Source organism: Epinephelus lanceolatus, chromosome 15, assembly GCF_041903045.1.
Source record: "Epinephelus lanceolatus isolate andai-2023 chromosome 15, ASM4190304v1, whole genome shotgun sequence".
In the NCBI taxonomy this organism is placed as follows: Eukaryota; Metazoa; Chordata; class Actinopteri; order Perciformes; family Serranidae; genus Epinephelus; species Epinephelus lanceolatus.
Window position 1 is genome coordinate 29,511,633 of NC_135748.1, and position 26,403 is coordinate 29,538,035.

At 41.4% G+C, this 26,403-nt stretch overlaps 1 protein-coding gene across 2 annotated transcripts; it reads right to left on the reverse strand.

The window, feature by feature from the left end:
• Positions 1 to 193: 193 nt before the first annotated feature.
• LOC117266956 (protein FAM163A-like) lies at positions 194 to 25,048 on the reverse strand. Of its 2 annotated transcripts, XM_033642406.2 has the most exons (6): positions 23,574 to 25,048; positions 22,689 to 22,741; positions 12,532 to 12,635; positions 10,210 to 10,233; positions 9,928 to 10,042; positions 194 to 8,600 (listed from the first exon to the last, which is right to left on the reverse strand). In XM_033642406.2, exons 5-6 carry the CDS (start codon positions 10,018 to 10,020, stop codon positions 8,232 to 8,234), a joined length of 462 nt encoding a protein of 153 aa, XP_033498297.1. In that variant the 5' UTR covers positions 10,021 to 10,042; positions 10,210 to 10,233; positions 12,532 to 12,635; positions 22,689 to 22,741; positions 23,574 to 25,048; the 3' UTR covers positions 194 to 8,231. The 2 variants fall into 2 exon arrangements, with proteins under 2 accessions (XP_033498297.1, XP_033498298.1); XM_033642407.2 differs by lacking the exon at positions 10,210 to 10,233.
• Between the last annotated feature and the right edge of the window lie 1,355 nt (positions 25,049 to 26,403).

The following is a 26,403-nucleotide window of genomic DNA, read 5'->3' on the forward strand; positions in this document are numbered from 1 at the left end:
CGCTTCTTACACACACTGTCGGGTGAAGGAGGTGTGTGTTACAGGTGTATGGGCAGTAACAGGTTCAGCAGGGTTTATAAGAGACCTGAAAATTTGAGTGAAAGAACAACAGTCTTGGACACACCCACTGCAGTGCTCACCTTTCTGTCTCATCACCTGCCTTCTCTCCCACACACACACACACACACACACACACACACACACACACACACACACACATAAACAACACCTGTGTATGATCCACGCCTCTTAAATTAATCACCTGCTTAAGTCTGATTTGGTGATAATGAGTTCCCACAATATTTTCTCCTGTTTCATGTGTTCACACTTTCATACTCGCTGGCACAGATGCTGTGTGAACCTGCCAGACTGCCGGTTAAGCTGCTGATGTACAGGACCGAGTAAATGACGTGCTATTTGTGATATTTCACCCCGGGGTGTTGGCGTGACACAAGCCCGACGGTCTATTATTGTGACGGGCTGAGCAGCCTGACAGGAGCAAACGGGTCCAGCAGGTAAAGTGATTGTGAAGTGAATACCAAAGCATGAAAGCAGAACAACAAAGAGGATTCAGCACCACCGCCCGTAAATGACACCCACTTTTTCCTCCCCGTAGTCTCAGTCTTACTCTCACGTCATGATTGCAGTTTCTCTTAATTTCTCCCTTAAGTTTCTCATTTAACGTTGTTATGTTCTTCTCCCTGATGAGAGATCATTTTCATTTCGTCCTGAGTTTCACTTCCTTTTCTTTGAGCTTCACAGTGTAGCAACTTCTCCCTTCTGTCTTTGAATTCTACTCGCTTCAATTCATGTCCGTCTGTGGTTATTTACATCACTTACCGCCATATTACGGTGCTTTTCTTCTTCGTCTTCTCCTTTTTTTTCTTATAAACCAGAAACTGATTTCAACATTCTGTGCATCTACTGTCTGAGTCATTGTGATAGAAAGCAGACCAAAAAAATTCCAGGCATATATAAACATTTATTCCTCCGCAAAAAAAGAAAGGAACATTTTGTGAAACGTGGTGGATTTCTCGCACTGTATTAGGGCATACCAAAACTCACTGTAGTTTCATACAGGAAAATTTGAAAAATACAATTTTCAACAGCCAGAAAAAGAAACCTAAAAATAACTTCTCAGTTCTGATAGTGCTCTTTGTGGCGCAACAAACTGCTCATCACAGAAAACGAAACCCCTCTCATCAAACTACGGGGACCACATTTGTTTAGTGAGTACACGGGCTCTGTGGCAGTGAACACCGATGCTGAGTGGACGTCTAAATGAACAAAAAAAGTTGGTTTACATATATAATTCAGCACATACTTCTGAATAACGAGGGAATGTGAGGTGAGGAGAGTTAGGAGATGTGATAATAAAGCTCACAGCTCAGTGGAAACAATGTGGTGTGAGAAAATACAGAATAAATATCTTTTATATGTCTTTTAAAGGTCCAGTGTGTAAGATTTAGGGGGATTTAGTGACATCTAGTGGTGAGGACTGCAGATTGCAACCAGCTGAAGGTTCTCCCGGGTAGAATTCCTTCAGTGTTTATTGTTGGTTAGGAGGTTTTTACCAGGAGCTGGATTATCTGCAGAGGTCTCTTATGCTCCAAAACAAAGAGACCTGAGGCATGTACTATGAAGCCAGTTCAACAAGGATATCTTTTCGTTATCTGGTTTGACTTACCCTAACATTGGCCGTCTGGATAACCGGTACTACAAATCTGATTATCAACTAGTTCAGTCAACTCTGGGTTTTCCAATCCAGCCAAGAGTGTGTTCATCTGAAAGCTGCGGGGGCGTTAATCACAAGCGACATCATAACCGTGAATGAAGTAGGCTGCTTCATATCATATGAGATGAAACGGTACCAAAAGTGTCTGCAAGTGCGAGACAGTAAAATGCCAGTAGCGTGGGATGTGAACAATATTCTGTAGTCTTATAACCGAAACGCAGAAATATTGAAAATAACACCAAAAAAATCACCATCATCACGTCTTAAATTACGTGTAGGTATCACTAGGCTACATGTGACTCTGTATATGTCACTTGAAAAACTTTAAACACCAGATTGTTTCTGCTGCTTAAGTAAAGGTTGAAAAGAGTTGTCTAGTTAATGACTGATGAGGCTGATCTGACCCAAATGTTGCATTTTTAATAACAGGAGTCAATTAACAGTGTGTGGATTATTTTTCTAATAAAAAATGATCTTTCTCTCCGGTTCTCACGACACAGGTGCCTCATTATTTTGAGCTGCAGTGATGGAATCAGAGCGTAAAAGTAGCAGCACTGCCACTGCAGACTAAAATAAACTTTGCATACGTTAAAATGCTGCTAAAATCACGTATTTTTAATGCTGTAAATGATCTCTCCATTTCTTAGAAGCTCTGTTTTAGAACCGTGGAAAAAGACCCCTGAAACACTGAAACAACTGACTATTGCTACTGACCTAGAACAATATATACTGTAGGTTACTCTTTTTTTTTACCTAATACTCAAAGGGCAGGGTGCTGACAGGCTGTGATCCAATACTCTGATCGGAGCAGGTTAACTGTTCAGCATAAGTTACCACAGTGATTTATCTCAGTAAAAAGAGAACCAGCTTCGTAGTACTGAAAACCCAGAGTTAACCCTGAAGTTACCTTGCTAACTTCACATCCTGCTTCGTAGTACAGGTGATTCAGGTGATTCAAATGTTACAAATCAATCAGTGTTTCTCTGACACTGTTTGGCACGTTGGAGACAGGGGACTAGCGTAGCACCTGCTTATGTGTGTTCACCTTTTTTCTCTGATAACTTAAGATCCAGTCATTCAGGAGGTTTTTAACTAGGAGCTGAATTCTCCACAGAGGTCTCTACCTCTCCAAAACAAATGAACCAGGTGATTAAAACAGGTACAAACACAGAATTGAGCAGTTTCACATTAAAAAATCTGTGTTTTTCCAATGCTCTCATTATGGAGTGACTGCTAACTATTGGGGCTGACGCAAAAACCTGAGCTATCTAGAGCCTGTGTTTGGTTTATCCGTTCTGGGCTACTGTAGAAACATGGCGGCAATCCCCGTAGAGGAGAAGTCGCTCCCTATGTAGTTATAAACAGCTCATTCTACGGTAATGAAAACACAACAATTATGATTTTCAGGTGATTATATACTAAAGAAAATATATTATATTCCATTTCTGCCAATATATCCCCTAAATCCTCCACACTAGACCTGTAACTAATAATCTTTAATCTGCTATGCTAAATATCGTTATATTTAAACTATTTTTGTCACATTTTTGCTAAATTTAATTCTAAAAGTGAATTTCCAAATGTACATTTCCATCCTCTTCTTGTTTTATTCCTCTGTTGTATCATAACTAGCAGAAATACAGAGAAAAAAATCAAGATGGACGAACAACCGAAGAGCATGGAAAACTCACATTTGGTACCAAACTCACTTAAACACACTTAAATCCTGACATCCCTCACTAAAACTACAACACGCCTTAAAAATATATAGATCCAGGCATATAATGTGGAATAACACTGCATCTTGTTACCGTACTGTATAGCAGATATAATGGCTTATAAGATACAAAACATAAGCTTCAAGATCAATAAAGTATGGTACATGATCCTAGTGTCTCCTTCCTGCCTACAACACCTCTTAAATCTGACAATGGCTTTGTTCTGTTCATCCGTCTCAATCTGTAAACATGAGAAAGTTAAATACATCAACATATATGGAAGACACTGCAGAACCAACCTCCTTTTAGTTGTCTAGTTTCATTACAACTGACCAGAAGTGACAGGCAAATACTTTTCTATCATACTTTTGTTTCTGGCAGACTAAAACTAGACTCCTTCGGTTATTGCAAGATGCACAGAAAATGCTTAAAAACTTGTAGTTTCCCTTCGGCTCCGTTTCTCTGGAGAAAAACGATGAAGCTCCATTAGTGGTTTCTGTAGTTGGCGAACAACAACACCTAATAGGAAAACTGTTAGCCCTCATGTACAGTAAGCTGGAGGGGGTGGGGGGTGGGGGATTCTCAGGCTAGCACTGACACTTTCAGTTAACACCCAGGACGGGGAGAGGAGGAACAAAGAAGGAAACAACAACAGAAACTAAAGAAGTGGTGGTCCTTTCCAGACTGTGTTATTATGTAACCAGATATACTGCAACCCAACCGCCAGATATAAATGTTTGTATTGTCTGTCTTTGTAAACCACGGACAAGTTACATCCATACATTATTTTGTAGTGGATATGTTGAAACTTTTCTCAACAACACTGTGGTGAAGGTGTGATCAGGTTTTGACAAAAGGTTACGAAAGGATCGTGTTTTAGCTAAAAACGCCCACATTTGGTTGCAAAAAAAGCTGCTTGAACAGCAGTGATGTGTCGGTTAAAAACACCCCAGGTTCCATGTCTCACACGCCGCTGGGAAACACCAAGATGTGTGGGTGAGAAACATCAGGGTTTAGTGGCTTAAGCGTTGGGGGAATGCCATGAAGGATTGCCAAAAAACAACCACTGCTGTTGGGTTCGAACAGTGGTCTCCAGCTATTAGGCATCTTGCTTAGATCGGTGGTTCCCAACTGGTCCAGCCCAGGGTCCAGATTCTTCCTTAGTCATTAGTTCAAGGTCCACACAGTTTAATATATTCAGCGTCATACTTGTGTTTGGCCATGTTGTCAAGTAAGTTTGCTGTCTCTGTCAAGTAGCTGTCTGTTCTCTCACTCATTTTACGGCAGGAAACAGTGCTGGAAATTCACTGTACTTCAAAATAAAGTGTGTTTTTTTTAACAAATTTGACATGTTCATTCAGAATGGACCTGCAACCCACTTTTGGACTGCGACCCACCAGTTGGGAACCACTGGCATTGATGACAAGCCATCCACCATCCCCTCCACCTCCTGATGGCAAAAATCAGCAAATATACATCATATCCAGAGTTTCCCACTCATTTATTTGTTTCGGGCCGCCACGATCAAAATATCTGCCGCCAGGTTTTGATTTTCTATTTCTGTAGCTGGACCATTCATTAGGAACACTTTTGGAATATGTATACCGTTCAGATATTCAGAGCTCTACATTTGTGCAGCACAGAGCAAACTCTGGGCACAGACAGAACAGCAGAACTAGTGAAAGTGAAACTTAACCGTTCATTGCCCTATTCCTCTGCAGCAGCTGGGCCTCTTATCCATCAATCTGACCTGCTCAGCTCTGATTGGATCAACTGATCAATTATCCACCATGCTACTCAGAGGTCCACAAGCTGCTGAGGAAAAACACTGAACTTGTGAAGAGTTCTGCTTGTCTGCGATCATGGACCTGCACAAATCTCAGAGTTTAGAGCCCAGCAAGCAATAGTCGTGATTTAAACGTATTGGCTATATTTAGCTCCGATTTAGTCTAGTGTTGCACGGTATACCGGTACTAAAATAGTACCGCGGTACTAGAGTATTCCAGACGGTACTATACTGCATTTGGAAAATACCGGTACTTTGAAATTGATTCAATTCATTAATTTAGTTAATTTATTTTACTCATTTATGCACACAAACACCTTCCTTGTTCCTATTGGAGCACAGATTGCGCAAGTGGTGTGTATGACAACACCTGTATCAACATTCGCAGCTGGCGCACGTGAAAAAAGACAAGAGAAAGTCTGCCTCGCAAAGGGAGACAACACGAGACAACACAAACTTGGTGGAACATTTGAGTTACCAAACCATGACGTCCGTACTGAGGTACTTACCGAACCATAATTTTTTTGGTACTGTTACACCCCTACTATTTATTGTTCTAAAGGTTTTTATCCAAAAGAACTTTTCCTTAGGAAAAGTACCGAAGAGTATCGAAAAGTATTGAAATTCATATTGGTATTGGTACCGAAACATGACAACACTAATTTAGTCTAGCTACATGTAACCCAAATGAAAAAAACTGATTAAATGTAATTTTCGTCATTGCAGATGGCGTGCGGTATGATATTCAATTACGTATGGAGAGCCAACAGTAATTAAAATATGTTTATCTCCATTCTGGTCTAACTATGGTTAGATGTCCACCAAATTTTCACTGACAGCCCAAATTCAGCCGTGATTTAGCCTAGACGTCAGGTCTTCATGTAGACGGCTATTAGACATTTTTTAAACCAAAAAATGCTTGCTGGGAGAGGGGACACGGGATGATATGCCCCCAAACACCCACCCACCTGTCGTCGTCGTCGTCAGCTACTGCCACACAGACTGTAATTCAGTGGGAAACACTGACATTACTTTAGAAATGCTTATATGATACATATGAAACGTGTGAATGTAATGGATTTGTGGTTTGCAGAAACGTATAATACAAACATTTTCTTCTGGTCACTGGGCTGATACCGGAGGCAAACTGTAAAGACCAAGCTACAACAGACCAGGGATGGGCAATTTAAATCATTTCCATAATCGAGTACTCACATTAAATTATTATCAGATACTAACAGGTAAAAATCTAACCAAAATGAAAATGCAATTAGATTTTAGGGTTAGCCTTCCTTTCTGCGTTGCACAGACTGTAGAGATTTGTCATGATACACAAGTTTAATGTTTCATAGCACTGCACATTCATATCATTAACTTTGTCGATATACTTCCAAACATCACTCTTATGCCCGGTCGGCGGTCGCTGAAGAGATGTCTTACTGAAAATGCTGAACGTTATCTGCAGCTGAGCAGATCTATCATATTTGCTCTATGGATCTTTGCAAACATTCAAAGACAACAGTTACATCACTGCATCCCGTCCAAAATAAAACATAAACTTTTAATATAGAACAAGGTCAATTTATGCTGTGATTACTCTTTATGTTGAGTACTGACGTCCAAGTCGAGCACTCATGCCCATCCCTACAACCAACTGCATATGTCCCCAGCCAATCAGCCTGAGAAGAGGATTTTCGTGGCTATTCCATCCCATCTTGGCTATTGACTTAAAGACCTTATCTAAGGTGTTTTACAAAGGCAAATTATCTTTCATGGGTTTGGAAGTTCGTCATACTAGAACCACTAGACGACAGGTTGGCCCACTCAGTTTTTACTTGTGAGGCATTTGTAGGCTTCAGAATAAGCTGAACTTTGATTTTAAGTTTCTTTGAGATCATGTAACTTTAAATTTTTGTTGGTGTCATTTGTGAATAAAAGCAGTTGACGCAAGAACACGAAATGTTGTAATGCTGTAATTTATAGGTCCATAATTAAAATAACTTCCTAATATTTCCCCACTAAATTTCCTAAATGATTTATGTAATTTGGTGCTAACTGTAGGCAAAATAAAGACTGTGTTCAATTCCAATTTTTTAAATTTCTTATTACTAATTCTAATTAATTGCTGGTGTAACCTAGAGAGGTTTTTTAGTAGATCTGAACATGTGAAAAATGTGAACAAGCAAGTGTACAATTAAACATATATATTTCATATTTACTTGGTTTCATTTTTTTGTTCAAGGACATTTCTATAATTACTATGATTATAATTAAATTACACCGTTACATCCGAAAAACTTCCTTTGAAATGAATGGAAATTATTCTGTAAGTTATTTTTGTTTTACCACATGGTGCAAAACGATTGTTCTACGGTAGCTTTTTTGAGGGGGGGCTATGGATTTTATATTCTTTTCCTGATTAATTGATAATCATAAATCAATCACTGACATGGCTTATGGGAATTGCTCATCCCTAGCACCTACACAAGAAGTCAACACAAGACTTGGCTGCCTGGGGACCCTTCTGTAGTCACACTTCCCGAGATGCATGGTCACACGTGTCCCTGACCACCTTCAAAAGTTGCTAATGAGATGCATCAGTCCAGGTGCATTCACACCTAAATTTAGACACACTTCAGTACCGCATGTGATTTGGCCTTGTGTGAAACAAAATGAGGTTCTACAAGAGTTATGTTCCACTTTCCTGCTGATCTAACACTGTTTCATGCTGCTGTCGGCAGCTCTCCATGGGTTTGGTCCAAGGATTCGTCGCCCACACAAAGTCTCTGTCACTGGGCTCAGTTTATAGGTCACTCCCATGGACGTCTGAGTCTGGAATCTGGCAGCAGTGAGCATGTACAGTAATGTGTGTCCTTGTGCTGTATCAAAATCCATCGCCTGAATTTAGCCCCCAACAACAGGGCATGTGCTCGTGTGTGAATGTCAGTAGGTTTTCTATATGTGTGAGTGTGTCTTTAGGGTGCAGCTGAGGTCAGACCTGGGTGCTGTAGGGGCGTGGCGGGGGAGGAAACACGTCCGGGGGACTGTAGTAGCTCAGAGCGGAGGAGCCCTGCGGGTTGCCAGACAGCGGGAGAGGGTTCTCGTAGTAGGTGTGGAAGCCCAGACGCTCCCCTCCGTTACGCATGTCGTCAGTGAGTCCAGAGCGGAGGGAGTACGGTGAGCAGGTGGGGCAGTGGTTGTGGTGAGAACCCGTGTCCAGCTGATCCAGAGAGACGGGGGTGATAGCCGCGCCGTCCATGGCGAGGGCGTTGCAAGCGTTGCAGGGAAAGTGAGAGAGAGGGTCTGCTCCCACCACAGAGCCCATGTCCACTTCAGAATCATTCTTCTTACAGCAGTAATACTGTGGAGGACACACAAGGAAGGAAGTGAGGCTGTGCCAGAAGTCCCAACTACTGCTAGTAAACCACATCCTTATAAATATAAGACCTAACTAGAATCATATAAGGTTCTTCAGCTTGCCCCCATAAGAGAAACCTTTTTGGTTCCTGGTAGAGCCTATTTAAAGGTTTAAAGATCTACCAAGAACCCAACATTGGACCTTGAACCATCTCTAAAAGGTTCCACCCAGAACCCCCTGTCAGAGGTTAAACAGAGAGCCCGTCTGTGGTATAATGGCTGCACCCAAAACCCTGGGGGGGGGGGGGGGGGGGTTCTACTGTGAAACCAATCATATTCCAAGGGTTTCTTCTAGAAGGTCTTCAAGAAGGTCCTGGTCTGATTATTTTGGTGCACACCCAAGTGCGATTGCTGTGTTCACACCTGCCCACATGAACCGCACCTAGGGGGCAAACAAACTTGAGTTTGATTGAACTGAACCAAACAGGGCAGGTGTGAAAGCATCCTACAAGTAGTAACTGACTACATTACCCATAGAGCACTCTCCTACTAATCATGGTTCTAGTTTGACAGGTTACCCTGGGGCCAGGAGAACTACGTCTAGAATCCTTAGGCTTCATGAGGCTCCACAAGGGCCACGGCTGATGTGGTCCAGCCTAACCCAGAGCACTCATGGTTCAAAGTCACATTTTTAGGGGGTGGAGATTTTGTGAAGTCACTACAACTACAGTCTTTACTATTTCAAGGCTGCAGCAGGGTTGGAAACCGAAACTCATGTACAAATTAAACCGAATACAAAATGCCAAGTAGGGAGACCATGTGGTAATGTATGGCATCGTCTAATGTTCAAGATATCAACTATGGCAGAACATAAGTCAAGTGAATTCACAAAGGAGATTTTAGATACATCTAGATTTTAAAATGCCATTTGAAACAGGCGTCAACATTTGAACACCTGTACTTGAAGAGACTCTCATCCAAAAAGGTTTTTTTGGATTAAAGGGTTTCTTATGAAGAACCCTTGAATAACCCTTTCTTCAAAAAACAAAAGGGTTCTTCAGAAGTAAACGGTCCTGGGTAGAGTCCATCTCAAGGCAATTGAATCGAACGCAACTGGACTTGGTTTTGTCTTAAAAGACGTTTCAGCCCTCATCCAAGAGGCTTCATCAGTTCATGCTTGTCTGACTAGGCTGGAACTAGTCTGACAAACTGGTGTGGAAACAACTGTTATAGTACAGTTTTTTTTATCATCCTCTTTCTTCCAATGACTGAAGCACACACACATCCACACACACACACACACACACACACACAAAGTGACACAGTGGTACCTGGAGTCTACAGTAACAGAGCACTGCTACAATGCACAGCAGTATCACTCCGGCGAGAATTCCTCCGGATATAACAATAGTTCCCGCTGACATTCGACCAGCTCTCCATCAAACCCTTCAGAGGGAGACACAGAGAAATGAAAGCAAGAGAAAGAGATGGAAGTTTGAAGACAGAGAACAAGAGTGACGACAACAGAGAAATTATCTCATTAGACATCTTGATTGCAGTAGTGCTGATAGAGATTAAACTAAAATTGACTTGAAAATATTCAGCGTACTTACGTCCAACAAAGGTTTCTATAATGCCTGCAAAAATAACCAATGTAGGCTGAATTAGTATATTCGTATAACATCATGATGTAACCTCAACTGATGAAACATGTTGTAAGTAGTTGGTTATCATGCAGCTGTTATCAGACAGCTGGGGATGTTTCAGGCCTCACTGATACAGATAGATGATAGAGTAAGGAAAAACTGGCTTGACAGCTTGACACCTTGACAGAGATGCTACAAGTCTCTGTAACTCTGCAGGAGACATAAACACCACTTGTTCCTAATTTTGAGTTATGATTTATTTACTGATTACATAACATGTTAAAGTGAAAACACTTCTTTCCAACATGGTTAGAAGATGTTAAAGGACAAAACACAAGATATACAACATAAAAACATCAAAATGGTGTTCAGATGGGTTCACATTATTTTCATTCCCGTCCAGTCACTGAGCCCTCATCCTCTGTGAGGGAGCATTTGCACTTGTTCTGTTTATCCTCATATTCACTTACTTTTTGAGAGCGAGATGAGCTTGATACCACTCTTTGAGCGCTAAACCGCATTCACAACATATTCAGACCATTTTTCTGGGTGACAAAGCCAGAAAACCTGTTCACATCAGATCCAAGTTGCAAATCAGAGTCTGAGATATCACGAAGTTCTGACAGCTACGACAGCTGGTTAAAAGAGTTGCAAGTGTCAACAAAGTGTTAACCCTGTATTAACACTAATACAATTAATTTAGTTAATATATGGCACCTATAAAGAGAGTTAAAGGGAAACTTAATTGATTTTCAACCAGCTCCATGTCATCCCAGTGTTGGCAGTGTATGCAGGTGAATGTGGCTACCAAGTGCCACTGGCGCCTTGGCCTCCCCACACAATTGCCGGCAGAGGTCCACTGGGCATACTTCAATGACTTTGCATATTCCTGCAGACTTTTGCCAGCAGATGGGCGGGGGACTCCGGCCACTCACCGTGTTTCATTTCTGTATATTAACAAATGAAATTAAGTTACAGAGGTGCTGTTAGGTGTATTTTAGCCGTTACCCCATGCTGCAGTCTTTATGCTAAGTAAAGGGACAGTTCATCCAAAAATCAAGTTGCAGAGTGTTGGAGATATCAGATAGATGTCGTAAAGATGTCTGCCTTCTTATAAAGGAACTGGATGGCACTCAGAATGTAGGGCTCAAAGCCCCCAAACAATACAATTGAAAAACTCAACAGCAGTGTGTCTTTCCACAAATCATGACCCAGTTATTCAAAATAATCCACAGATCTTGTTGTGAGCACTTTCATATAGGAACTATTTTCTTGCTACTGACCTACACCCACCAACTGTATCACCGTGCAGAAGGAAGCGTGCATGTACTGCTAGCTCACCTAGCACCGCTGAGCTAGCTGATGTTACAGCTCAGCTGACAAGGATGCCATTAATGCTTACATCTCATGCTGCAACTAGCCTCTCATCCATGAGTAGATGCACGTTTCCTTTTGTGCAGTGATACAGTTGGCTGGTGTAGTTCAGTAGAAAGAAAATAGTTCCTACATGAAACTGCTCAAAACGACAAGGTCTGTGGATTATTTCGAGTAACTGGGTCATGATTTCTAGAGACATTGCTGTTGAGTTTTTAAAAGTATTGTTTTGGCGCTTTGAGCACCACAAGCACCACAACTCCATTATACTAAAGAGAAGGCAGACATCTCTAAAATATCTATCTGATATCTCCAACAGTTGATTTTGGGGTGACCTGTCTCTTTAACTTGCATTAAGACTGGCAGCTGGGGGTTACGGCTAAAATACACCTAACAACACCTCTAAAACGTACTAATACACATTGTTGTTTGAGCAGTTTCATGTAGGAACTATTTTCTTTCTACCAAACTGCTCACAACAAGGTCTATGGATTATCTTGAGTAACAGGGTCATGATTTCTGGAAGGAGACATTGCTGTGGAGTTTTTCAAATGTATTTTTTTGGCGCTTTGAGCACCACAAGGTAAGTGACATCTAACTCAATTATGTTCGAGAGAAGGCAGACATCTCTACAGCCGATATCTCCAGCACTTGACAACTCACAATCTAGATTGATAAATAGCACTACAGGTAAGAGGAAAATATGTGTTTTGAACTGTCCCTTTAAACTAACTGCCCCTCAGCCACAATTGTGTACTACACACAGACATGAGAGTGGCATCGATCTTCTCATCTGACTCTCAGAGACATAACAAACAAGTCTATTTCCTAAAATATTGAACTGAAACTCTCCTGTGGACCCTTGTGGCTAAAAATGTGTTGCCTTTTAAGCTAATAGAAGAGATGGACACTTACATTAGAGGACAGCGGGAGATGCAGAGATGGAGGAGTGTGAGAAGGTAGGAAACCATGACAGGGCTGTGGATGGTTACTCTCAAAACCTCCTCGCACTGGAACTCCTGCAGCAAAGAAAGAAGCATCTGTCAAGAGTTCATGGAAGAAATACAGGGTTACAGCTGATGATTACTGTCATATACCTTATTCATTCCTTCTAAAGTCATAGGTATAGAAAAACAGTACTATCTGCTTTCATGTTGCATTACAAGCAGACAAAATAGTTTCATTTGTTCAGTCTTGCTTTTCTTTGTATTTCAGCTCATGAAAAGGAATTGCTTATCCTCTGAGATGTCGAAAATAATGAATAGTGACGGGTACAAGTCGCTAGAGCTTTAAGTGATGTACCTCAAAATTGTTTATTGAGTTCAACCACAGTCCAGAAACTCCCAGGTATTCAATTTACAATGATATGAGACGCAGAAAAGCAGCAAATTCTCACAGTTGAGAAGCTGGAGCACTGAACAAATATGTTAACACAACAATTCTGTTTTTGCTCCAATTTTTCCCCAAGATGTTCTTTCTATGCACAAAAAAAGGTTTATTTCTCTCACATTTTGAGCACAAATTTTTTAAGATCTTTGTTAGTTAGCTCTTCTCCTTTTCCAAGATAATCCATCCACCTCAGAGGTGTGGCGTATCAAGACACTGATTAAACAGCATCATTACTACACAGGTGTGCCTTGGGACGTTCACAATAAAAGACCATCTAAAATGTGCAGTAAAACAATGCCACAGATTTCACATGTTTTGAGGGAGACATGTATTGGCATGCTGACTGCAGGAATGTCCACCAGAGCTGTTGCCCGTGAATTTAATGCTGATGGGCAACAGACACACCCACCCAGGCCCCCTCCTGGCCATTAGAGACAATGCAGGTTTAAGGGACTTTGGCATTGACTTCACTTTCTAACAACAGTCCTACGTCAGGTTACATCCACTTATTTTATACAGTCCATGGTTGCAGCACTAGTGTATATAAAGTAAATCATCCGCTGTTTCATACGACAGGGAATCTGGACCCACAATAAGATCCATGAATAAAGGTATCCGTTTTACATAACTAGACACACGACAGGAATCTTAAAAGCTGCGATTGTTAGTTGTGACTGAGATCCAACAGAACCACTTTGGTTGGCAAACAGACACTGAGGATGAAGATTAGCATGCTGAATGCAGCAGCACCGACTACGCACACAGGCCATATGGCCATTATGTTATATGCATATGTGAAGTACTGCTTCAGCATACTAAATCTGATTCGTAGGTGCATCTCCTGTCGTTTCTGGTTCACTGTGACCGATTCAAAAGCACCTCTCAAAGCTGCATGGATTAATGTGATCTCCTGGATGTGATACTGATACACAAATACATCAATCAAAACATACATACTGATGAGAGCATATAAGACACCTTGAAGACATAGTTTAGTGAAGAAAATATATAGATGCATGCACAAACACTTGCTGGCAAATTACAGCCAAGTGTTGGGATTTCTAAATTCCTCAAGCATTTGCTCTGCATTGCAGGTAAATAATCTTAAACAAATAGCTCTGATTGGCAGAGTCACAGAGGAGCAAAAATGGTGCAAATGAAGAACTCAAGATGCTGCACACATAATTACTTTCCCTGCACACAGCAAACGTTCTGTCCTGCCTCAAACAGACCTTATAAACAAGTCTATCTGACACAAAGCAATAAATTAGCTGCGTGATAGAATGTGTGTACAAATAATGCCTTGATTTATTTTTACTGGCGTTCACATTAAAACGCCAAATAAACACACAATCCAGAAATGAACGCGCTGAGACAGAATTACTTTTCATATCAGTATATGAAATGCAGGATTTTGACATTAATTTAGACCCAATTTGTATGGTTGAGTTCAGGCAGAATTATTCATTTTAAGCACTGCCATTATAGTAATTACAACACTAGACGACTTTGTTTATCTACTGTTCGAGCTGATTAACTAAAACATCCAGATATTTCTCAACGGAAGAACAACATTTCATTATCCCAATTAAATTGATTAAAAAAATGACGAGCTTCCTTCTCATTACTGGTGTATCAATGTAATTTCCTAAAAGCTATGAGCATCCCAAGGCCGTAATTTGCAGCGAGTTTTAGTCTTATTGCCTAATGAAATGGTTTAAACATGCGGGCACTTGTGGGATTGTCGTGACTCAGCCAGAGGGTTCAAACAAATGCTGGTTTAGGGTCGTTCTGGTCTGCTGCCTGACTGTTGAGTTCGCCACCTTTCCTACAGCCAAAACCAGGCACAGATTTATTTCCTGTGTGCCTCTTTTGCTTTTCAGCTGTCTAAATGTAAACTGATTATGTGGTGTGTCCCTGAAAAAGTGTAGTAGGATAAGAGTTCGGCTCATAAATCAACATTTAACACTGAACGCACATGGATCTCTGACTAATTTAACAGTCACAGAGAGAGATGTGTGTGTGTTGAAATGAGCATGTGAGCCTCCCTCTCAGACAGCTCACTCGGTGCAGTATCTTCCATTGCGTCATAGTACTAAATTATATACACCACGGGCCACGATAATGTCGTTAAAGGCGATGTGAAGCCTCTCTTGCTCCCCGTTTCTCTGTCTCTTCCCTCTCTAGCTTGCTATCTTATGTCTCTTCAGTCCTCCTATTGCTTCCTACTCTCTCTGTCACCCATTCACTCTTTTAGCCATATCCTCCTCTACATCGTCCCCCTCCTGGTCTATCATTTTAAATTCCCTCGGCTTTCATGGCATGACAGGACTGCTGAAGCTACTATAGCAAATTTATGCAGAGACGGTGATGTATATCAACACAGACAAAGCAATGGAATCTCCCCAGAACAAAAAAATAAGTCATTTTGACTAACATGCAGCCAAATTATGCTAGAAAGGGAGCGTTGAGGTAAAGCCTCAGATTAGAGAGTTTCCAACAGACTTGAGAGACAAAGACGCCAAGTGACAGAGGTTGGGAGACTCGACTCTAATGCTGTCAGAGTATCTTAACCAGTGCGGTTCATATATGACTCTCAGTGGGTTCAGAGCGGTCGGATTCGACTGGGGAAACACACGCAAACACAAATCTGAGCAAACACACACATATAACAACCCTCAGATCACAAAAGAAGCCTAAGGCCTGAGAGGAGTTAGAGGATCTGCCGTAAATCCCTGCAAGGTGCTGGGTTGGAAAAGGGACAGGGATGAAAGGGGATGAGACAAGTCTCAGAGGAGCCAACAGGCATCTGATTTCTACAACACAAAGAATCCTTAAAGTAATTAAGTGTAGGACTCCCAGGTGACCAGTAGACTCCTGTTAGACAGTGTGCGTCTATCAGATGAGCTTTAGTGACAGTGAGGAAAAGATCCAATTTTTCTCTGAACAAGACAAAGGCTGAAGAAAATGCATATCCCTGAGATTTGCAGGGATTTTGACTGAAGCACAAAAGCAGTGCTGAGAGGTTTAGTGTGTGTGTGTGTGTGTGTGTGTGTGTGTGTATTAGAGAAAGAGAGGTTCAATGGGTGAAGTTAGCTGACGTCCACAGCAGCTTGTGTAAAGGTCCTGCTCATTTTCTGCAGTGTGAGGTGACCTGCAGTTGGAGCACGTGCATGAAATGTATGGACATGAATTAGTAAATGGACCTCACTACTTTTAAAGGGGTATACACCCATTTTTAAAATTCATACGTGTTATTCCTATGGTTTAAGACAGTATTGTCTCGCCTCTGAGCCAGGAACGGAGAAAGTAACAGCCCTGAAACGATGTCTGTATAAAATGTAACGCCAGAAAGGTGTGACCATGGATGGAATGATCGTGATGTATTGGTTATGTATGATGTTAGCGACCCACCACAGGAGATTTAAAAAGCAGCTGTTAGCTGTTAGCAGTTAGCAGCTGACTCAAAGGAGGAGAAAAGCAGCCATAAATGTCTGCAAATTGGTAAAAAATATGAGTTTCGGGAGCTCCTTACTCTCCGAGCAGAGGACGAAATCAGTTGCCATACAACAGGGGACGTAAAAGATTGTGAATTACAAGTTATGCCATTGTTGTTGTTAAGGTAACACTCCCAACACGTATCTTATATGTCACACTAGAGGCCAACGCTGTTGTGTTACATGTCAGGCCCATCTCTTTTGATTTGTGGGATACAGTGAATAATCACATACTGGAGTGGAATGATGCTGCCATCGTTTGGCTCTGTGTAAAAATGCAAGGGAGGCATAAAGACAGGACTTTTAAGCGGCTGTATAGAGCGATCTTAGTGTCAAAAGGGCTACTGAGAGCACCCAGGGGAATGTTATGAATATAGACCAAGTCACTGTGATGTCGGGCTAACAACAACAGTCACTTCTGGGTAGATTACTGGCAACTGATTTCAACTGGGGAGAAATGTAAAATCAGCAAACTTGTTTGTTTTTGTTGTAATTTTCAGCCGTAACTGTAATGTTAACGTAGTTAAACACGGTGGTCCAACCTATCTGAAGTTTCTGCTGTGTATATTTTAAGTACTGTGTTACTTTGCTACCGTCTTTGATAAAACAAATTTACCGACATGAAAGCTCAGCAGAGCACTGCTGTGGATGGGGTCTGAAGCAAAAACGTATTTTAGCCACTTAAAAAGAAAATCAAGAGCAATTAAAGTGTGTGCTATATTTAGAATATTTTATCCGCTTTACCTTACACACTAACCGATTGAGACAGCGGTAAAACAGCAACTCCCATGTTCTGCAAAGTAAAAATAGTGTTTTTGTTTTCTGGTGGCTTTGACATTAACGGCTTCAGTTCTTCGCCAAAAAGGGTTGTCTGAGTGACGATAAGGTAAAGTGTTGAAAATATTCTAAATACAGCGTACACTTGGGTTGCTTTCAGACCTAGAGTTGTCTTGCTTTTGTCTGAATCAGGGACTCATTTTGTTCCAAAGTTTTATAATCACCTAGAGTTGGTTCGTGTTCTCACGGCAGCATTTACAAGCAGACCAGATAAAATGCCTGCACGAGAAAGCTGCTCTTGATTGGTCAAAATTTCCACACAGGAAAAATCCAGGAAGTAAACAAAACGTTGAAGAAGAGTACACTTGCAAGATAAATGCGACACTTTCTAATGTCACAATGGAGGGACAACTACGCAGGGTGATTTTAGCGCTGGTCATCGTGGACTATATTGCTGTCATTGTTCATTTTAGTCAAACCATACAGTTTGAAAACGAGGCGCGGCTCCAACTAGAAAACAATGTTTTGATGCATTGGATGTGCTGAATGTGCATATTAAGGCAGTACAGGAGGAGGTGCACATTAATAATCCTCCAGGACTGTAACATGCTTATGTTTAACCCAAACAATGCAACAATTGGTTCGGATCAAGGTCAGAATGCGTTCTCACCACAAATGAAACACACAAGAGTTCATTTGTAACTGGACTGAGACTACCTCTTCAAGAAGGTCTCGGTCCGGTTGTTTTGGTGCGCACCCGAGTGTGATTGCTTTGTTCATACCTGCCCAAACGAACCGCACTTAGGGGGCAAACCAACATGAGTTCAACTGAACCAAACAGGGCAGGTGTGAAAGTACCTTTAGACTGACACTGATTTTTCTATTTGGCCAAAAACTAATCAAGGCAGCATTTGCTTATTGCTGTTTCATTTCATGTATGTGACATGAGGGTTTTCTATCAAGAAGTTAATTTAAATGAACTACTATAGAAAAAACACATATTTATAGCTCAGTGTGTGAGTTCACAAAATCAGGCTCCCATTCATTGTCTATGGAGCAGCTCCAGACTTTACACTTGATGATATAACAAGCCTGAGACTCCCTGGTTTCTGGCTTTAAGAGAGAATAACTCATTTTCCAAATATTGATTGAACTTTTCTAGGCCATGAAAATAACATATTGGAATTCTTAATTCAGACGGTGTTTCCCTTTGAGGTTTTACTGTTGAAGATAAAAGAAGCAATCTGAATGTCGCCTTGGGCTCCTAATCGAGAGTATAATTGATTAATCAATACTTGCGGCCCTTTATCATCGAGCTAATTTCCAAGCCGACCTGACAGAAGAAATTGGTCTTCTTGGAAATAATTAAAACTTGGGGCCATAACACAAACCTGCAGAATTATCCAGGAGACTCAGGTGTGTTTCCACCTTGAGAAACATTGTGGGTATCACTGGGAGAAAACTTTTAAATTAGAATATACTGCAGAAACCAGTGGCTCCTGCTACTTTACAATTAAGTCAACAAAGTCAGCAGTTAACAGAACGTTATATGTATTTACCATATTGTGATATTTATGTAATTTAATTTGCTCTCAGTTGAGTGGTGATATGATTATATTCCTTTGTTCAAGCTACCACAACATAATCTAGTTTCAACCTTCATAATGTTGGAAATGTTGAGAGAGGTGGAGAGGTTTCACACTCCACTCGCAGAACTATACTTAGCAGTTCTGTCGTCTCTTGACACAGTGAAAAGCAGGAGATGAGAGGCAGCTGAGAGAGGTGTCATATTTTAATTTGTTTTCTCTGTGGGAAATGAAACGATCCTAGCAGTCAGCTAAATGCAAAACGCACAGAAACACACCAGCATGCGTGGGTGAACAACCGGCTCATTCAGCACACACATACACTGCCACATCCACATGCTGAATATATCCCTAATCGAAAGTTGGAGAGGTAAAAACGCCTCCCCAGGAAGTTTCACGTGGGATGATGTGGTGATGATTTTGTGTTTTGAAATTAAGAGCTTTTATCCTCCCATGTGATTCTCGAGTGCACCGGGAAAATTAGAGAAGCTTTGAACGGAGAATTAAATCAAGGAAATCAACTTTATCTACAAGTTAGAGGACTAGTTCGACATTTTGGAAAAGATGCTTATTTGCTTTCTTGTTGAGAGTTAGATATACCACTGTTATATCAATGCATTCAATATAAACTGGAGCCAGCACTGGGTTAGCTTAGCTTAACATAAAGACTAGAAACAGAGGGGATGAGCTAGCCTGTCCCTCTTCAAAGGCAAAAAAAATCTGCCTACCTCTAAAGGCCCAGACACACCAAACTGACATCAAAGAAATAGTGGCATTGAAAGTCAATTGCTGTGTCCCCTTCTGTCTCTGTCAAAAACTTGCACAAGACTACAGCCAACGGCCAACCAGTGCATACGTTCTGCACCTGCATGAGAGGAAATAACTCTACACCAGCAGACAGCAGTAGTCTGTAATTGTCATTCAAAAAGGGACACCAGAATATCGTCATGACGCTAGTTAGCCAGTTAGCACATTAACAACACAATCCCCTTTTGAAAGAAAGGCGCAAGTGAGTAGTACACAAATCATCACAAACTGTTTCTGCTAATGAGCTCAATGGCTAAGAAAAATAATCTTACCTTACAGAACAAGTTTCTTTTGATCTCACTCCCTCTTGAATCTACCTCTTTGTTTACTTTCCTCACTTTGGTTTCTCTTCTTGTGCGCTGAGCTGAACTGCCAATCAGAACGATTTTTTATTCACTGACAGGCTCCATCAATTCAACATGGTGATAGGCTGAAAAAAAGCTGACAAAGGCCGACAAGGGCCAATAGTGTGCTACACATTGCAAAGACTAGGATCTCCCCGACAGCCCAACATAGACCGACAGCTGACCTTGGTGTGTCAGAGCCTAAAAGCCGACTAGTGAAGTTATATCTCGTTCTTTTGATCAGTATAAAAAGCAAAGTGTAAGAATGACACATTGTGGTTACATGACTATTTTTTGTCCAGGAGCAGTGACATTTTGGAGTCTTGTTGTCAGAGGCTGAGGCTTCCTGGTGTTAACAGCTCAGCCTTTTACCCCAGTGTTACCTCTCTCAGTGACAGCTTACCAGCTCCGAACCGTAGTTGGGAACACACTGGTTTATTAACACTGATTTTTAGCATGGCTCATTTTCAGCTGGTAAACAGCGTCTAGCTTCTGGACCACTCTGCAGAAGGAAGGATGGCAAAGTGTTCTGGTGCCGTTTACCAGCAATGGCTTTCTTGCAGTCTTCACCACAAAACAAAAAACATGGCCTTCTCATGAGGTTTAACAGTAGAACTGGGCTGATCCAGACACTTAATTCTACTGCTATCATCACTCTTTGCCGCCTGCCATCTTCACCATGTCACACCGAGACAGACCTGCTTCCCTCCACACACACACTATAGAGTACACGTCACACCCTCACAGGTTACCCACAAGGCCATTGCCCTTAAAGGGGAAAAAGGCTGAGCTGGTAACACTAGCAATTAATGGAGACTGCAGGAAGTGGCTCGCAGAGGCGGGCCAGGAAATAATCTGGCAGCTAAATGCCAGATTGTCTTAACTTTTGACTGCGATGACTAGCTTTTTTCCAGTCTTTATGCTATGCTCACACCAGCTATAAAGAAATATTCTGAGAAAATAGTGAAAAATGCCCATTGCTGAGTCCAAAGTGGCATCTTAAAATGATTTGTTTTAACCAACCAACAGTTTGCAATAAAAAAAAAAACATTGACGATGATATAAAACAGAAAAAAAAAAAATCAGCAAATCTAATATTTTGAGAACCTGTAACCAGCAAATGTTGGCATTTTCAATTGACAAAGGCCTTAAAGATACACTACGCAGGATTTTCCTAAAAAACAAGACTCGTACGAAAGCACTAGAAGTGTGTGGCGTTGTATTTATCCACACAGACTCTGCCCTCTGCCTGAATTTTCTCATCTTCTACTCATTTTACTATGATCTGCACATTCCTAGGCGCAGCATGCAGGTGAGGTCAGGACTTTATAAAAAGGAAGCAGCCGGGTGCCACACCGTAAGCTGCACTCATCCAAGAGAAAGCCACAAAAATCACGAATATGGCAAGGTGAAACACCACATGGACAAAACCGGGGCTGGCTTTGACTTTCACTGATGATACTGTTTAAAACAGTAGCTGACGATTTCAACATTTTACACCCCTAAACAATGAATTGACTAATTTCTGTCAATCAGCTACTCAAGTTATCCACTGATTGCCGCAGCCTGTTTTTATTCCTATTGTATTCTTCAGAGCATCTCCTTGAAATCCCTCTGGCTTATCACCCTATCAATTGATTTTTCTGCGTCTCTTTATCCTGTGTCACTGCAGATAAATAGAATATAAATAACTATGTGAAAGCAGCAGTATGTTAGGTATTTAAGAAATCATTATGAAAGCTGCAACTTGTTCTAGGTTCCCAGAAGACATTAGCTCGAGCCGGAGTCATTACGTGAATGAGTTTTAATCCATTTCAAAGGGAAGAAACAGAGAAGCTGGGAGATGATTTTACACCAGGAGATGGATGGGAAACAGAGACCTTACGCAGGGTGAGAGAAAAGGAGCTGGAGCGAGAGTGTGGTGGTACCTGAGCAGCTCCCTGATATATTCATTCTTAAATAATGATATGAATATTTCGTTGAGGTGGCCTCTAACTTTGCGCTGGAAATCACAGCGAGTCCCCTGCAAATTTAAAGCCCTGGGGCTTCAATTATTCAAGTATCATTCCTTTAACAATATTTTTCCATCACAGAGCAATTTAGCCAGGTAGTAAAAATCGGGACTTTTCTGCCTCGTCTGCCTCTGAAAGCACTCATCTCAGCGTGTGAGGAGAGGAACACATCCACATCTAGGACAGAGACACCCACTGCTCGAGCAGGAGGGAACAAAGACAGCAAGGAGTGGGAGAGAAAAAAGGGGGGGAGGAAAAGTGGATGATTTCATTTTAAAATAGTCTAAACGGAATCCAGTCATCCGTTTTTTCCATATGACTGACAACGAACGCATACACTCACTCTGGTCTCATTTTGTGTTGGAGTGTCATAATTACCTGCTTTATTTTGGATCATTTATGGTCGAATACATAAGAAACAGGATGTGAGGACTAAGCAGGGGTTAAATTCAGTGCAGATAATGCCTTAGAAAAGAAATCTAAATGAGCTGTAGAGCTTTGAGTTGAAGATATGAGAGCTGAAACACTAGTGAACACTTTCAGCTACACAGTTTGCCCAGAGCGAGATCCCCGGGGTGCAGAGCAGAGATCAGAGGCACCGCACAGCAAACAGTGTGTGTACAGAGAAGGATAATGCCAATAAGCAAACACACCCCTTACCTGTAGAAGTCACCATCTGGGGGATAGCATCCTCGGCCGTGCTGCAAAGCCCCCTGGGAAAGAAAGCAACAAAAAAAAGAAATGACATCAGTGTGGCTATAATATCAGGAGATGCCTCGGGCCCCAGCAGCGATGTGGGCAGCGCTGCAGCTATAGTAAATGAGCCTTTTTGTTTGTTTGAAGGGGAGTCAGATGGACCTGTGTTCACTTGCATCATAATTCATTCACTGAATCATCATATCATTCATCACTCCTGCATTTATCAGACTCACATTCACTTTCAGGCAGTGGTTATACATTTAATAAATTGGTTTAACTGTAGTTTAGTAGCATGTTTGAAATTTAACACATCATGTTGCATTAAATATGCATAAAAATAGCCATAATCATGCAAGATAATTGCTAATAATCACTTTCTATTTCTTTATCATCATCATGCAAGCAGCTCACTGTGTATAATATGGAAGATAAACACCTTAAATCAATGTCCTCACCCTATTGTCCAGATTATGTGACTAATTCAGGCTACACATCATTGCAAGTGATGCCAAACTACAGGATGTGCAATCTCTTTGCAAGATTAACACGTGAAGATAAACACCTTAAATCAATGTCCTCACCCTATTGTCCAGATTATGTGACTAATTCAGGCTACACATCATTGCAAGTGATGCCAAACTACAGGATGTGCAATCTCTTTGCAAGATTAACACGTGAATGAGTACTTTTCTGACACACACATAACTAATGTTTCCACTGAATGGGCGGCTGGAGGTCAATTTAGCAGCTGTTACATCACTGATTAGCCTCATTTCTATCCAATTAAGCGGATAAATTGATCCGCAGAGCCGCTAAGTGGCGCCCAGATGATTGTAAAAGCCTTACCTTTTAAATTGGAGAAAATCTCAACAACCTGTTTGAGAGATGGGGTCTTCTTTTTTTCTAATAACTGCAGTCCTGTTTCCTTCGTCCACAACACACAATAAAAGTCCGGTGGTTTCCTCTCCAGCACCGGTCATTAAAGACGCTCGGAGCCCCCCTGCGCTCGCTCTGCAACCGGAACCATCACGTCATTATCCGCCGTCGGTGATCCCTTCTTTCCCCCCGGTTCACTCACAGCCAGGTGCCAGTGAGGGCCTGTGGGAAATCTCATGGCATCATCCTCCTCCTCCTCCTCCTGTGTGAAGCGCTGGAGACGGATGAGACGAGGCGGCGGTCCGGCTGCTGAGTGGCACCGCTCGGCATGGCTGCGTCCTCAGCGCGGAGCCCGGGGGGCGGTTTGGCACCCGCTGCCGCCGGTCCCGGTGGGGCGGGGTGGGAAGAGCAGAGGTGGGAGCGACAGTGTCAGCTTTACACCGTGTGATATCACTTTACCGGGAGGATGGGAGGGAGTGGTGGTGGAGTGAGGAGGGGGTCGTCACCATCACCATCCTGAGATGAAAGCGTAAAGCTGCTAGACGCTGCCTTTGTTGAGGAGTTTTTCCATATGTTCATCCACAGCCTTGATCTCTCCATAAAGTAAAAATATATTTCTCCACTCTGCAATCCGTACGTGGAACTTGCAAGAGCCATCAGCCTCAGTAAATTTCAGCAAAGACTGATGGCGCAAATCTCTTAAACCACCTTCCACATTTCATGCAAATCATTTAATGCGTCTCTGAGACATCCTGACAGACAAAAGCTCCTCAGTGAAGGTGGAAATAATTCTCAGGTAAAGGTAGTATTAAGGACTTTAAAAACTCAGTAAAGTAAAATTAACTTTTTTAAAGATACCAAGTTAATTTGGGATATAAGAACAATGTGTGTGGGATCTTACACAAGCTACAAATTCAAAATGGGAATTAAAAGTTCTGGTAAGAAATCCACTGCAGGAACGCCCTCAGGCTTTCCAGTAAAACCAAATGACAGTCTGATCTGCTGACCATTGAGCAGCTTCCCCGGAGCAGTTAGAGGTCAAGTTACTGACCAAAAAAAAACACTGCAAGGCTGCACAAAGCAGCTGCAGTAACAAGATGTATTTAGTGACATCCCAAAGCACAGCAAAAGTACACTTAAAGGAGCAATATGAAGGATTTAGTTGTATCTAGTGGTGAGGATTGCAGATTGCAACCAGCTGAAATACCCACAGAGGTCTCTTCCTCTCTGAAACAATCACACCAGGTGAATTAAAACAGTAAAAATACTAAATAAAGCAGTTTTGTGTTACAAATTAGTGTTTCTCCAGTGCTGTTTGGCTCATTGCAGACAGGCCGCCAGCCCAGCACCTGCTGTGTGCCCACCTTTTTTCTTTGATAACTTAAAATCCAGACATGTGGAAGGTTTTTAATGGGAGCTGTTTTATTCGCAGAAGTCTCCTCCTCCCCAAAACAAACAAACCTTTTGATTTAAACTGATAAAAACACTGAAAAAAGCAGCTAAACAAAGTTAAAAATTAGTGTTTCTCCTATGCTGTTTAGTACGTTTTGGATTGGCTGCCAACTACGATGGCTGATGCTAATAGCCCTATCTGGAGGCAGTGTTTGGTTTGTCCGTTCTGGGCTATTGTAGAAACATGGCGGTGCAACATGGTGGACTCTGTGGATAAGGACCTGCTCCCAATGTAGATATCCATTTCTACCAATATATCCCCCCTCAATCCTACACACTGCAGTTTAAGTAGAAGCACTGAAATATAATACTGTTTATAATGGTTTATAAGTTGTAACTTTAAAGCTTTATTAATGGTTAAAACTTGTTTGTTGATGCCTTACAGATCGGTTTTCAGCCATTTTAATTCAGGTTGTGTAAAAATGTCTCTTGCAGATTTTTACCAGCCACATTGTCTATTTAGTGCCTCAGCTACACTAATCAGACAGACAGCTCCAGTGCACCATCTGACCTCTGACCTTCAGAAAAAAATGACTATAAAGGCCTTTTTATCAATGAATTATTTAAGATTTTAAATTGTAGATGACTTATTAAGTATTCTCATAAGGCATGACCAGTTATATTGACTTCAGTATTTTTATAAACCCTTTTCTGCCGAGACAATGAGAAACTCATCAGCATTTATGAATGACTTATTAATATTTACTGATGGTCACCTGGCAACCAAAAAGTTGATCTTATTGTTTATGAGACATTAATCACTTATAAAGCCATTAGTTACATTTTATGATACCTTATTACTCCATGATTATTGTGGCCAAAAGAGTTCACAGTAACAATATTATCACAATATCTACAGAAAATTAAAAATAAAGGTATTAATAATGATGCTATCAGTCAATTTCATCTTTAACTTTGTCTATTGTGCATATTGTCTCATTTTTGGCAAATGAGTTACACTCAAAACGCAAGTGTAGCAAGGTGGAGAAGGTGTAGAGAGAGTCTGTGACCATGACTGTACAAGAGCATACGAAAAGAGCAACTGCAACTAATGAGAAGTGCAAAGACAACCAGATGGCTCTCAGGGAGGAAGACAAAGTGCAAATGAAAAGAAAGAGAACTATTTTAAGAGGCCCTGGATTATTTACACTATCTTATATTGTGTCTGTAATTAACACAATATCAAATTTTCATCTTTTATTATCATGATTATCGTCAATACTGGTGTACTGCATCAGCCCTAATTGGTACTATAAAGGTTGATTTCACAATAGTCTGAGTGGGGGGAAGTTCGCTGCATAGATCAGCCTGTCATTGGGCGGAACGAGCCACCCGCTGAAGTCCCGCC

Bases quoted from the DNA above. Each gene is read 5' to 3' on its own strand.
- LOC117266956 (XM_033642407.2), bottom strand. From the start codon at position 10,020: ATGTCAGCGGGAACTATTGTTATATCCGGAGGAATTCTCGCCGGAGTG. The intron at 8,601-9,927 runs GTACCACTGTGT...TGTCCTCCACAG, and splicing joins TCTGTTACTGTAGACTCCAG to TATTACTGCTGTAAGAAGAA.